Raw genomic sequence first — 14,077 nt, forward strand, 5'->3', positions numbered from 1 at the left:
ACTGACAGCTCTTCTGGGACTTTGCAGGCTAGGGGCTGGCTATGGAGGGTTGCCTTCCCTAATACTACCATCACAGACAAGAGTGGGCTCCAAACATCCTAAGAGTCCCTTGGTAAATTGTCAGGGAGCCATTTGACATCCCATCACAGGGCAATTTTGCTAAGCTTTTAACTTATAGTAAAATTCTCCCTCCCCACCTTTAAGGTAAAAAAAAAAAGTTTTCATGGCATCATACATTGGAAACTACCTTGGAGATCATTAGAGTTTCTGAATTCTTCATTAAAATGGATCATATGTTACTGTGCAAATGGCTGAGATACTTATTAAAGATGCTGACAAATCTCTATCCCTGTCAAATATGTAGGACAAGCTATTCTTGCAACTATTTATCAGATGAATTGGTGTAGGCAGAATCTGTAGAGCTCTGAAAGGATTAAGGTACCTTCCAAACCAAATGTCTTTTACTCGCAGGTTTCATATTTTGGTCTATTTTTTTTTCCTGTTCTCTGATTCCTTTCCAAGTCCTTACCTGACTACCACCCATACCTTACAACCTGCTCTCAGATATCTATTCTGAATTATCCTTGCTTTTCAGTATTTCATTATGGTGATAGGAAATGATACACTGATCCACCCAGCAGCCTTCCTTTTAGTGGGTATCCCTGGACTGGGATCCAACATGCATTTCTGGATGGCCTTCCCACTCTGTTTTATGTATGCCTTGGCCACTTTGGGCAACCTCACCATTGTCCTCATCATCCGTGCTGATCAGACCCTTCATGAGCCCATGTACCTCCTTCTGGCTATGCTTTCCACCATTGATATGGTCCTCTCTTCTGTTACCATGCCTAAGATGGCCAGCCTCTTCCTCACAGGAAGACAAGAGATAGAGTTCAACCTCTGTCTGACTCAGATGTTCCTTATTCATGCACTTTCAGCCATGGAATCAGCTGTACTTTTGGCCATGTCCTTTGATCGCTTTGTGGCTATCTGCCACCCTCTGCACCATGCATCAGTGCTCACAGCACCTGTTGTAGGGAAAATTGGACTGGCAGCTCTTATGCGTGGCTTTGTCTTCTTTTTCCCCTTACCCTTCATCCTGAAGAGGCTGTCCTATTGCCACAGTAATACCGTCACCCATTCCTTCTGCCTCCACCAGGACATTATGAAGTTGTCATGCACAGATACTACAGTCAATGTCATCTATGGGCTCTTCATCATCCTCTCTGTCATGGGAGTTGATTCACTTTTCATTGGCTTTTCCTACATTCTAATCCTACAGGCTGTGCTGGGGCTATCTTCCCGGGGAGCTGCCATTAAGGCCTTCAACACCTGCATCTCCCATCTCTGTGCAGTCCTGGTGTTCTATGTGCCCCTCATTGGCCTGTCTGTGGTGCATCGGCTGGGTGGCCCCACTTCACTGGTTCATGTGGTCATGGCCAATGTTTACCTTCTACTTCCCCCTGTTGTCAACCCCATTGTCTATGGGGCCAAAACAAAGCAGATTAGGGTTAGAATTCTCTATATGTTCCAACGTGATGCTGGGTAAGTAAGGGGGCTAAATATTATCATCTTGGGGAAGAGAACAATTCTCCACTATGTATCACAAGGACATAAGAGATTTAATGGACCTAGTAATATATCTTGGAGATGGGACCACGCAGGCTGTTAACCACTTCTGTTATTATTATTTTTTCAAAGCCCATCCTGGATTGATGAGAGGGTAACTGATGGCTTTATTGGATGGTGAATTCTCTTTTATTCATAGTCTGAATGTGGAATTCTCAGGGTTTATCCCTGGATCTCTCCTATATTATGCCTTTCTTTTTGCCTACAAAGCACAAAATAATTACTATTGAACTATTTAAGATGTATTTCACTCATATTTTGTTTTTATTATAAAATGAAATGTTATGTGTGGTATGATTTACAAACTTGCATAAATAAATATAAAATGGCTATATAAATATTAGCTATTGTAACTACAATATAATAATTATTATTGCATTGTTCTAATTACATGTTCTCTATTTGTGTGTACATGCCACTAAGTCTTTTTGCCTTTGTAAAGACAATATTTGTGTGCCTTTCTTTGTAGAGCTCCATAAACAGTAAAATTTTGAATGAAGCCTTTGCATAACATTGGTGGTGATAATTACCAAAGATGGAGAATAAGAGTACTGAAAGCCAGAATGTTTTTTACACATGGGTTTGGGATTATAAAGAAATCATAAGAGTGAAATGGGACTGTCCTTCTACAATTCTGAAATTAATTAATGAGTAGAGGGCTTACTGGGGAAGTGAGGGGGACTCATACTACTTCATATTAGTGACAATTGGAGGATTTAAGAATGTTCCACCTAAAGAAGATGTCATGCCTCCCATGACCTTCTGAATAAACTCCAGTGGCTGCTGTCACATCTGGGATCAAATATACAATTCTCTGTTTGGTGTTTGTTGTTCATTTATAACCATCTCCTTGAATTTTCCCAGTATTCTTATACCTTACCCTCCATCATACCATTTGATCTAGTGATAATGGCCTCCCTGCTTTTCTTCAAACATGACACTCTACCTCCTGACTCTGGATATTCTTTTTTTCTGACTATCTCCCATGTCTGGATTGGTTTCCTTCCTCATCTCTGCCTGCTGGCTTCCTTCAAGTCCTACCTAAAATATTACCTTCTATAGGAAGCCTTTCCCAATCCTCTTAATTTTAGTGACATCCCTTCTGAAATTATCTCTAATTTTTCCTGTAAATAGCTTGTTTGTATATAGTTGTTTCCATGTTGTCTTCTCCATTAAACTATTTTTGGCCTTTGTATGTCTCCCTAGAGCTTAATAGAATACCTGGCACATAGTAGCTACTTACCTGATAAATGCTTATTGACTTGACTGACTATTCTAACAGCTTGTCAAATAGAGGGAGAAGATTTGTTCTATGCTCTTGAAGAGGGTTTGAAGGCATAGGGAAGCATATTTTAGTTAATATTGAGGGACTTTGTACTAATAAGTTGTTCAAAAGTATACCAGCCTGTCTTGTGAGGTGTTAAGCTGCCCATCACTATGTGACCATAGATTCAGAGTTGGAAAGGACCTTAGAGGTCCTCTAGTCTAATCCCTTTATTTTGCATTTGATGAAACTAAGGCCTCGATAGGTTAATCAGCTTGACCAAAATCACCCATGTAGTAAGCAGGAGAATCAAGATTCAAACACTGGAAATTTGATTCTAGATTCAATGTACTTTCTATTGTTCTATGCTGTTTTTAGTAGAAGCATTCAAAAAGATACTGGATGGCCACTTGCCTTGCATGGAAAAGTAGGCATCCTAGAAGGAAGTGGAAGCCTTTACTCATTGACCTCTAAAGTCCCAAATCTTTTGACTCTTATGGATTCAGGTCATCTGTTCCAGCTTCCATTCCCAGGCAGGACTACATAGATCTCAAGCCAGAAAGATGATAGTGATCACAGGCAATGAGGTGTGAGAAGGGGTTGGAAGTGGGGTGGGGAGCCTTGCTTGCCTGTCTGAGGGTGGGTTGATAGAACAAGCCCCAGAGTCTAGGGGCTATATGTTGTTTTTCAAGAGTCTTAATATAGGACATTTTTACAGCATCCACAGTTATTTGCTCTAGTAGTTGAAGATCTTGCCAGCTAGTTCTTCCTGATAATGCCTGATAAGTCATGAGGCAGGGAGGTGACTCAGTGGATAGAGTGCTGGGCCTGGAGTTAGGAAAGCCTGACTTCAAATTTAGTCTCAAACACCCATCAATCTGTGTAACTGTGGGCAAGTCACTCAGTCCTTCTGTGGCTCAATTTCTTCATCTATAAAATGAAGATCATAATAGTACCTACTCCCCATGTTTGTTGTAAGGATAAAATGAGATAATGTCTGTAAACACTTTGCAAATTTAAGGTGCTATAACAATGCTAGCTATAATGATGATGAGAATATTTACTATTCATGTTTCAGATTGCATTTATTTCTTCTCTAATTAGCCTCAGGAAAAGAATAAAAAAGGGAGGGATCAGTTTTCACATAGTCCTTTAATTAAGTCTTTCATTCCTTCAGTCTTTTTTGTGCCCACTGAAAATCACATGACTAGTAAGAGTATGGAGGAAAAAAAATTGATTTATGTTTTTGTTTTAGCCAGATCTGCCAAAAACACATTTTAACTGCCTGAAGAGAGAATCTGACCAGCCTAGAGAGAGAGGACTTTTCCTACTAAATCTGAAAATACCTTCTTCCCAATACCTTTACAACTCCCATTTTATAGTAACAATGAAACAAAAGATAAAGAAATTCCACAATAGTAGTAGTCAGTCAACAACCATTTGTCCATACTTACACAACACTTTAGGCTCTGTGCTAAGTGCTGGGAATACAAAACCAAGCAGAAAGACCCAGTTCTGACCTTGAAGATGCTTATATTTTAATGAAGGAAACTAAAAAGGGATTGGGAGATGAAGGTACTCTGCACAGGGGCATTATGGAGTAATCCTGATTGCAGGCTGGTAAGAAATGAAGACATGGCTTGATGGGGCATCCTACAAAAATGGAAGTTCAGGGAGGAGCCATCTAGGGGACTTAGAATACTTCCAAGATATCAATGCCATCACCAAAATGATCTTCAGGATAAAAACTTTTCTGGGGAATAATAGGAGTCTGGATTCTAATTTGGTAAGAAATGAAACAAAAATACAGTTTCAGTTAGGTGTTTTAGACTTGTTTAAAATAAGTACCCAGGCTCAGAGATTGGTCTTCCCACCTAACTACTCTCTCTGTCTAATGACTGCCTGAGGCTAATGATAAACAAAATGAACTCCTCTATTAATTGGGCTAGCGAAAAATGATATTCCTTCTCTTCATTTGGTCAACTGTAGATAAGACACCCACTCTAGCCTGGGCCATATAAACCCACTCTATTGGCTGATTCTCTCTATCTTCTATGGGAACATAAGTGAACTCCCCATTTGAATTAGTTCTTCTATTCAAAGGAGTTTTATTAGGGATTCATTCAAGGGAAACGGCAGACTTTAGTTCTACTACACTGTCACAACAGTAATTCCTAATTTTTATGACATAACTAAGGTCTTGGTGCTCTTGCTTCTGCAATACTATTACTACTATTATTACTTTCAGGATGCTGCTGCTATTCCTACAACCGCAAAATCTTGTCAAATCAATAAGTATTTAAGTACCTATTATATTTCAGACATCGTGCTAAGTTACTACTACTATTTCTCCTCCCACATTGGAGGTAATGAGGACCATGACTTTTTTTAAAGTTTTGAAAATAACATTCAATTTATTCTGTTTTTAAAAAATGAAGAAGTATAGAATGTAGATCGGTGCTTTCATATGCAGTCCTCTTTTGTGTTCTGCTGTGTACATACTAACGCTAAGTGTGTGGGGAGGGCAGGCTTAGAATAAAATAAAATGGTCATTTTATTTGAGTCTTTCATTATGTACAATGTGGAATCATTCTCTTCTTCTGGGTTTGTTTGTTGGGCAATCATTCTCTTCTTCTGGGTGTGTTTGCTGGGCATTCCTTGCTCTTCAATAGTCTTTTGACATTGACTGTTTTTTTTTTGCTTACTTGTTTTTTCTATCCTACGTGGTGTTGTCTGTTTTCAAGTTTTTTTTTTAAATTTATTATTAATACAAGGTTATCTAACCTCTTACTAAGATACTCAGAGAAGAGATTTCATAATCTCTGGTCTAAGTTTTTCTAATACTATCTGTACAGCATTTTAAACCCCATCAAGAAGATGCTCGATGAATTTAAATTTTATAATTTCAGATCTAAGGATAGCAATGAGTGGATAGGTCTCTCAAAGTTCAGAGATTTCTCACATAGGTGATGCTTAACAGGTGATGCTTAAAGGGTTAAAAACAATTTGAGTGAATATTTTATTTTCATCAGCATGATATTACTTCCACAGGTTACTGACACAGTCCTCAGCCAGTATGGAACTAAGTGGGGATATGGATGGCATCAAAGAATCACCCTGGCCACCAGTCTCCATGTAACACTCACATTGCAATGATGTGCATTATTCTCCAAGAGTAATGAAGCTATAGTCGTAATTAAATTATACAAAGACCATCATTAAGTTGGTTAGTTCTTATGTACTCTTATGCAATTTTTTTTTTTAGGCAATTGGGGTTAAGTTACTTGCCCCAGGTCACACAGCTAGTAAGTGTCAAGTGTTTGGTCCGAGGCCAGATTTGAACTCAGGTCCTTCTGACTTCAGGGCCAGTGCTATATCCACTGCGCCACCTGGCTGCCCCTCTTTTGCAAATTTTATCTGACTTTCAAAAGATTCCCTATATAGGACACTATTTGGGTGCTTCGTGTTTGCCAACACTTTAACTTCTCTCCTTGATTCTTCTCTTTCTTTACTGGACATCCTTGATATGTTAATTTCCTTAATAACATATTATTTTTAATCTTCACTAGATTGAACAAGAATGGCTTTTCCAAAGGATCCTTCCCCAGTCTTTTGGAGTTTACAATATTTATCAAGGGTTCTTTTCTTAATGCATCTTTATACATGTGTAGTTATGTGATCCTGGGCAAGTCACTTTATTCTGTTTGCCTCAGTTCCTTCTTCTGTAAAATGAGCAGCTTCCTGGTGGCTGCAGCATCTATCCTCCATCTCTTTCTGAGTTAGAGCTTCTTCAACTTCCCAGGCCTACCTGCCTCGCTGCCCGGACTCCCCAGAGTACAGGTGGTATAGGCATAGGGCACCTCTCCTGGATCCACCCACACCCACAGCCAGCTGAGCTTCCAAGCCGTGAACCAGACCTACAGCAGGGGCTAGTCTGGACCATGATTTTAAGGAGGCACCAGTGAGAGGCAGAGACCTATAGAATTGAATGGAAACTAAGAGATAGTCTAGCTCAACTTTCTATAGGACAATGATTTATTTATACCTGGATCAAAATAATGAGTATTGTCTGAATCCCTTCTCATATTCTACCTTAGAGAACTGTTGGCTTAATGGACAGGACCTTGGGCTAGGATTCAGGCTGCCTGACTCTGCCTGTAACTTTATGTATGATCCTGGCACAATAGGTGCTAAATAAATACTGGTTAAGGCAAATTAGACTATCATTTCTTTAAACCATGCCAACAATATCACTTACTGAATCCCTCAAAAGGCTTGAAAGTGGCAAAAGAACACTAACTTATAGATAAAGTTTGAAACTATCTCTAGTTTCAAGGCACTCAATCTTAATAGAAATTAAGTCAAATAGGAAACCACTTTTTATTCCCAAGAAACACATCAAATAATATCTAATTTTAATAGTCTAGTTAGAAAGAGGGTTAAAGGAAGAACAGAGCATGTGTTTTTCCTTAGATAGCTATTGGTAATTTGATGTTGGGGGTTTAGGGAAGAATCTGCTGAAAAGGCATGGCCACAAGGGAGCCCCCATGACAGCTCAGCCAGACACCGCTTTCCAGAGCCCAAGGGAGACTGAAGAGCGGAGGCCTGGATTCCAGGGAGGTAGAGAAAAAACTCATCCTGCTTCTATTAAAGAAGCTGCCAGAGTCAGGTTGACTGCCAGAAGGAAGAGAATAAGCTTTAGTATTGGAAAAAGCTCATGGACCGTTCTAGGGTTATTTCATATATCTATTTATTTCCAAGTTGGACTTCTCTTCTGGCTAATAAGCCCTTTAGTGGTGGGAGAAGACTGTCTCTTGGTCCAAAAGGGATATTGAGAAGGACAACCTCCTTACACCCTTGTTGACATGCGTAAGTCCCAACTTTTTGGCCCTGGAATTTCTATCCTTTGCTGTACCTAATTTTTGGTCAAGAATATATTCAATAAATGGACCAGGCAGGAAAGAAAAATTTATTCATATGAGCTGGGGGTTCTCTGCTGGACTAAGTATATCCCCAGAGGGTACCCCTCTAATTTTTGCCTCCCCCACTCTCTTCCCAAGAAGGAAAACAGAATTGCAGCTTTACATTACAGACTTGTTGGTATGATGGGACACCAGAGATATAAGCCCCAGCATCTGAGAGGCCCAGAGATTAGCCAACCTACAACTCTGTATTGAGAGGGTGAGGAGAAAAATGTTCCTCCTGATTTCTCTACAGCTTAGGTGAGTCCAGAGGAGGGAAGCCTTTCTTACAAGGGTTGTGTGGCAAGTAGAGAATGAGACATGTATGTATTGGGGGGGGCCAGTGGCCACACAGGGAAGAATGAAAAAGTAGGCAAAGTCAGCATTTGCTACTTTGAATTTTAGTGGAGAAGGCAGTGATAAGAGGAAAGGGATTAAACACGCTCTGTTAAGCTGCTTAAATGTAGAGATTCAAAAGCAATTTCCAAAATTATTTTCTAGGCCTATGTTTGTTGATATTCCAAAGAAGATCGTTGAAGAAAATGTGGTCAACTTGCATTTTAGTCTGTGGTCAGAGTTGAGGCTCAAGCTATAGCCTGAATTAAGATATAGTGCATGCTAGCTAACATTTGGTCTCAATCTATGGCTGAGTTCATAGGATTATAGAACACTCTCATTTTATGTATGAGGAACTAAGACCCAGAAAGATTAAATGAGTTGTTTAATGTCCTTTGACTTGAAATCCAGCATCCTTTCTTCTGGGTCATACTCCTTTGGGATTAGGGGCTTGGTCTTCAGGTAGAGATGGTGCTTACTCTGTGGACAGGGTTAGGGTTCATTTTGCATCTGGGATTAAGATGTACTGATTTTAGGGCTAAGAGGAAATGGTTGGTTAGAGAAAAGGGGTTTCCCTGTAATAAACTAACTGGGTTATGAAAGTAGGGGACATCTCTCAGTGACTCTAGGGCTAACTCAGCCCAAGTTCCCTCTTTGGGAAATTCCCTGAGTTTCAGTGTTCTGTCGCCTATCCTAAGCTGTGCCATTACCCTTTTTTTCACTGCCAATTGCTAGCTGTGAGTCATGAGAATCTCACTCAATTCACATCAATTTCCACCTGTGTACCTAATGACATTCAGACACACTGGCCATCAGTAAGGTCAGAAACTAAGGGACTTATATCTGTATGAGGGTTGGGCGGGAGAAGAGCAGAAGGTATTTTTGTAAGCAGTGTGTGTGGTATCCTTGGCCTATAGGCTCTGTCCCTGGGAGAGGGAAAATCAGAAACCTAGAGAAGTGTAGCATAGTGGATTGGGCATATGGTTGGACTTAGGAAGAACTGGGTTTAAATTCTGACTTAGACACTTACAATCTTACTAGTAACCCTAGGTAAGTGGATTAACCTCTTTGTGCTTCAGTTTCTAGATTTCTATCTAGATGGATAGATAGATAGATTGATAGATAATTTATTAAAGGCTTACTATGTTCTAAGCACTAGGCATACGAGGATATTTGAGAACACATGCTTGAGGAGCATGAGTCTATAAGCAAGCAAAAGAGCCCTGGTCCCCAAGGAGCTTACATTCTGAACATCTGTGAAATGAGTGAGTTGGGCATCTGAAGTCTTTGCCACCTCTGAATCTATGATTTTGTAACCCCCACGGATGGCATCTCAATTTTCCCTTGGGAAGGGAGGGAAACTGAGACCCAGAAAGAATATGAGAATGCTAAAGGTCAACATGCATATTGAGAAATCAAGGTGAGGCCCCAGGTCTTCAGAATCTTGAGTTTTAGGAGTTTGTATTTCTGGTCCAAATAATTTGGCCTTCCTCTTTTCTTTCTACTTCTTCTATCTTGTTCTTTCTTTGTGTGCTATTTGTGTTCATCTACCTTTCAAGAAACATTCACTTGCCCTTCAAGGATTGGCTTAATGAAAATCAAAGAAGTTTTTCATCCTAAAGAAAGAGGATTCTGGGAGTGAAATGATCTTGAGTTGAAGAATGGGACTTTGTGACTACCGCCTTCACTGGTTTGCTATAAATGTTGTATCTTTTCTTCGGGATGGATCTAAGGACAATTTCAATCTCAGTTGAACTTTTTGTTCTCTTTAATTATGCTGCTGTTCTTCTGGCCCTGATTCATTAATTTCAGAAGAAAAAAATAAAAGAGAGCACATATATTCTGTTCCAGTCCTTGGCATTAAGTTGCTATTTGGCATGGAACAAGTCACTTGGCCTCTATGGTACTCAGTTTCCTTAGTGGTAAAATAGGGGTGACTATGCACAAGTTTTGAGACAATCAGATAAGATAATAGGTATGAAAATACTCTGAATATAACCACAGCACAGACACAAAAACCTGGACTTTGAGAATGAACATCCCACAGATGTTTGCCAACACACAGGGTAACACAGTCACAGGAGTGGCCACCTACCACTAAAGAAGGTTGTGGGATGCCACACACACTCAAAAGATAGGAGAGGAAATGAAGAGGTAGGAAGGCCTTGGGAAGGAGGAGAAGGATCCTGTGGCTCTGGGAAGATTTCCTATCTCAGTGTCAATGGATTTAGAGTCTTATGACTCCATCTCCCAGGAAAAGGGCTAACATGCAAACTTCCTAAGTCCCTGAGACAGTTGTGAGTCCAACTGAGCCATATGACAGCTTAATTCTTTCAGAGAAAATTTCAGGAAATATCTGCTTTCCAGGGTCTGGAAAGAATTTATAGGATTTTAAATAACATTTTTTTCTTGTTTACCTTAATTTTATTATATTTTAATAGCATGCTCTTCATTTCCTGTTCCCTTCAGACCAACTAAGCATTAGAGAAAATTCCCTCAAGTTATCAATCTTCTGTAGCACAGCTCTGTGAAAAATTGTTCTGAGGGAGGGTGAGGTCGAACTCTGGAAGTTATTTCCAAATCTCAGCCTCATCTTGAGTTCTCATAGGATTATAAAACTCAGAGCAGTAAGGGACCATAGAGGTTATCAAGTTCAACACATTTTAAAATAGGGAAACTGAAGCCCAAAGAGGTGAAGTAACTTAGTCAATGTCATAAGGGTGGTGAATATTAGAGGACAGAGACAAAATTGGAACTCGTCTTGCAATTCCATAAAGGAGTCTTTATGATATAACACAGCTTTATAAAACTTTTCCCTTTCAATCTATGCTGTATCTTGTATGTACCTAATTATTTACCTTGTCTCTCCCATTGTCTCTCCATTAGAATGGGTACTCCTAGAGGGTGGGAATCATTTTGCCCTTTTTTCCATTCCCGGTCCTTAGTATGGGGATTGACACATAGGAAATGCTTCAGAATGTTTGTCAATTGTCGACTATCTTCTAATGTAGTCCACATCCCAGAGTTGCCATAAGATAATAATTCCTTCTCTTTCATTCCACTACTATCAGTGCACAAAATAAGTGATCTAAAGAGGGAATATTCTAGGGTTTGGATATAAGAGTTTCTTTCCTGCCTGGGTCCTATACATTGGGACTCTTACTCAAACAGAACAGGGTTTTTTGTTTGTTTGTTTGTTTGTTTGTTTTCTACATCTACGATTTCATTGGGGTAGAAAAATATTGGTGACAAAACTCTCTCTACCAATGCCCACCAGCAACTCTTCTGTAGAATTGCCTAGGGACTTGCTCAGGGTCATACACATTGTGTATGTCAAACGACGATCTTGAAGAGAGGGCTTCCTGATTTCAAGTCCAGCTCTACGTACACTCAGTCATGCTGCCTCTCAGGGATAATAGGACTATAAGCATAGACCTCCAAAGGACATCAGAAGCTACTGAGCTCAGCTCTCACCTTATGGGTGAAGAAAATGAGGCCCAGGGAATTTAAGCAATTTACTCAGGGTTATATCAGGAATAAACATGAGAGGCAGGATTTTGACTCCAAACGCAGTGCTCTTTACCTATTTTGGTAGCTATTTGTGGTTTGAAAAGTCTATAGATAGAAGAGTTGATCCAATTGAAATTATTTATTTATGTATACTTACATATACTAAAAGAGAGAAGGATCCTCAAATATTTGCAGAAGGGAAGCAGAGATGTTGATGGAAATTAGAAAATGGAGAAAAGGAGTTGATATGGGCAGCTATGCTGAACTTGAGGTTTTGACAAAACTTGCAGGTAAGGATATTCATCAGACTGTTAAGATGTAGGATCAGGGCTCAGGAGTAATTAGTGTTGGAGATACAGATTTGGAAATCCTCTATATACAAGTGATAGCTGAAACCATGGTAATGGATGAGGTTATTAAGTGAGAAGGCAGAAATAAAAAAAGAACACAGTTTACACTAAAATATGGTAGGGGATGTTGCCATTTAGGGAGCGGTAGTGAGAAGAGCCAGGAAAAGAAACAGAAGTAGCCAGAGATAATCTTAAAATCTCAGAGCTGGATTAGCCCAGTGAATCTGCCTTGGTTTTTCAGTTTAACTGACACCTAGACAGGAATTCCTTCTATGACGGCCCTAAAAAATGTTGTTTTATATTCAAACCTCTAGAGAAAAGGAGCCTTCTATATTCTGAAACAATCTATTGTACCTTAAGGACACTCCAGTAATTAGAAATGATTTCTTTACATTGAGAGATATGAGCAGAACTATGACAGCAATTAAAGGCAGGGAAAGGTCAATGGTGTCAAATGTTTCTAAGAGGTAAAAGAGGGTAAAAACCAGTAAAGGACTCTGGATTCAGAGATAAGATCTCTGGTTATCTTGAAGGGAGCAGTAGTATACAGTGGCTATGTAGTTGACAGAATGAAAGAGTTTAAGGAGTAAATGTACTATTAGGGAGTAGAGAAATTTGGCACAGCTCAGTGTTTTAAGAAGTGTGATGATGGGGGAAAGGAAAGAGAAAACAGTCTATAGTGTTGTAGGGAAGTGGTTATTATACTGTTGTTTTAGTAGTTATTGTTTGGGACACTTGGGAATGTGCGTAGACAGAGGGGAAAGAATAAATTGCAGGAAGAATTTACAGATGAAAGAAATAGAATGAGTAATGGATGGAGTTATGTCCTAGAGAAAATAGATGAAGATAGAACCAAGTTATAGCTGGTTTGGGTTGGGGTAGGGTTTTAAATTTGGATTAGTTTTAGAGTTAAGTTTGGTATTCTGGTGTAGGCTAGAATTATAACTATGGTTAGATCCAAGAGCATAACTAATGCTGGGTTTCCGGTTAAGATTGTGCTTGGGATGGATATTAGGTCTGGCAGCAGGCTAAGAGATACTTTTAGGTTAAGGATTAGGATTGGATTTATAATTAAGTGTAGCATCAGTGTTAGGTTAAGGACTGCTTTGGGGAGGAAGTGGATATTAAGACTAGAATGAGAACTCGAAATAGTGTATGAATTTGAGAATAAAAGTAAGATAATAAAATTATAAATTTAGAGCAGAAAAGGATGTTAGAGGACATCAGGTTTACAAATTATTATTTTACAAATGAGGAAACTAAGCCACAAAAAATTTAAATGCTTGTCCAAGTTCACACATCTAGAAAGTATTTGAGACAGGATTTGAAGTTGGGTCTTCTTCTCTTCAGTCTCAATACTCTGTCTACCCAACTGCCCAGATATCTAAGCCAATGGATGTCACTGGCCACCCTGTTTTGGTAAGCACTCCATTGTGACTGGCCTTTGCCTATGCTTTTTCTGACTTGATTCTATGTTTGATTGCCTCATCCATCTTTATCACTTAAAGATTTGAATTATTTTTAAGTTTACAGCTGAGATTTGGGTTAAATATAGGAGACTATTAGGTTAGAAATTGAAATTAGGTTTAGTATGAAGTGTTTTAGATTAGTGTTTAAGTAAGAGTTAGAGTTAGAAAAACTATTATAGCTCCTACCCACATAGACCCTAAAGCAATCCCCCACCCCACATTCATATTCATGGAACATTTTAAGGTTTACAATATATGCCTATGACCATGTAAGTGCAATCATGTAATCATGAAATAAATTTTCTGATTTGCATTGGGTTTAGTTTGTTAAGATCCTAAAATTAGGATGAAATTTGTTGAAGTTCAGTATCATAGCTAAGTTCTCAGTGATATTACAACTATCTTTTAGATAAGAATGTAACTCTTACTGCAGCTAGGTGGTGCAGTAGATAGAGTGCCAGGCCTGAAGTTAGGGGGACTCATCTTCATCAGTTCAAATCTTGCCTCAGACACTTATTAGCTATATGTTCCTATGCAAGTCATTTAACTCTCTTTTCC

The 14,077-nt window shown here is 39.2% G+C and overlaps 1 protein-coding gene across 1 annotated transcript; it reads left to right on the forward strand.

The window, feature by feature from the left end:
• Positions 1 to 314: 314 nt before the first annotated feature.
• Positions 315 to 1,553, forward strand: OR51D1 (olfactory receptor family 51 subfamily D member 1). The gene has a single exon (XM_020967769.2). The coding sequence runs from the start codon at positions 605 to 607 to the stop codon at positions 1,547 to 1,549; it is 945 nt and encodes a 314-aa protein (XP_020823428.2). The 5' UTR covers positions 315 to 604; the 3' UTR covers positions 1,550 to 1,553.
• Positions 1,554 to 14,077: the final 12,524 nt, after the last annotated feature.

This window comes from Phascolarctos cinereus, unplaced genomic scaffold (assembly GCF_003287225.1).
Source record: "Phascolarctos cinereus isolate Bilbo 61053 unplaced genomic scaffold, phaCin_HiC Scaffold_726;HRSCAF=1367, whole genome shotgun sequence".
Lineage (NCBI taxonomy): Eukaryota > Metazoa > Chordata > Mammalia > Diprotodontia > Phascolarctidae > Phascolarctos > Phascolarctos cinereus.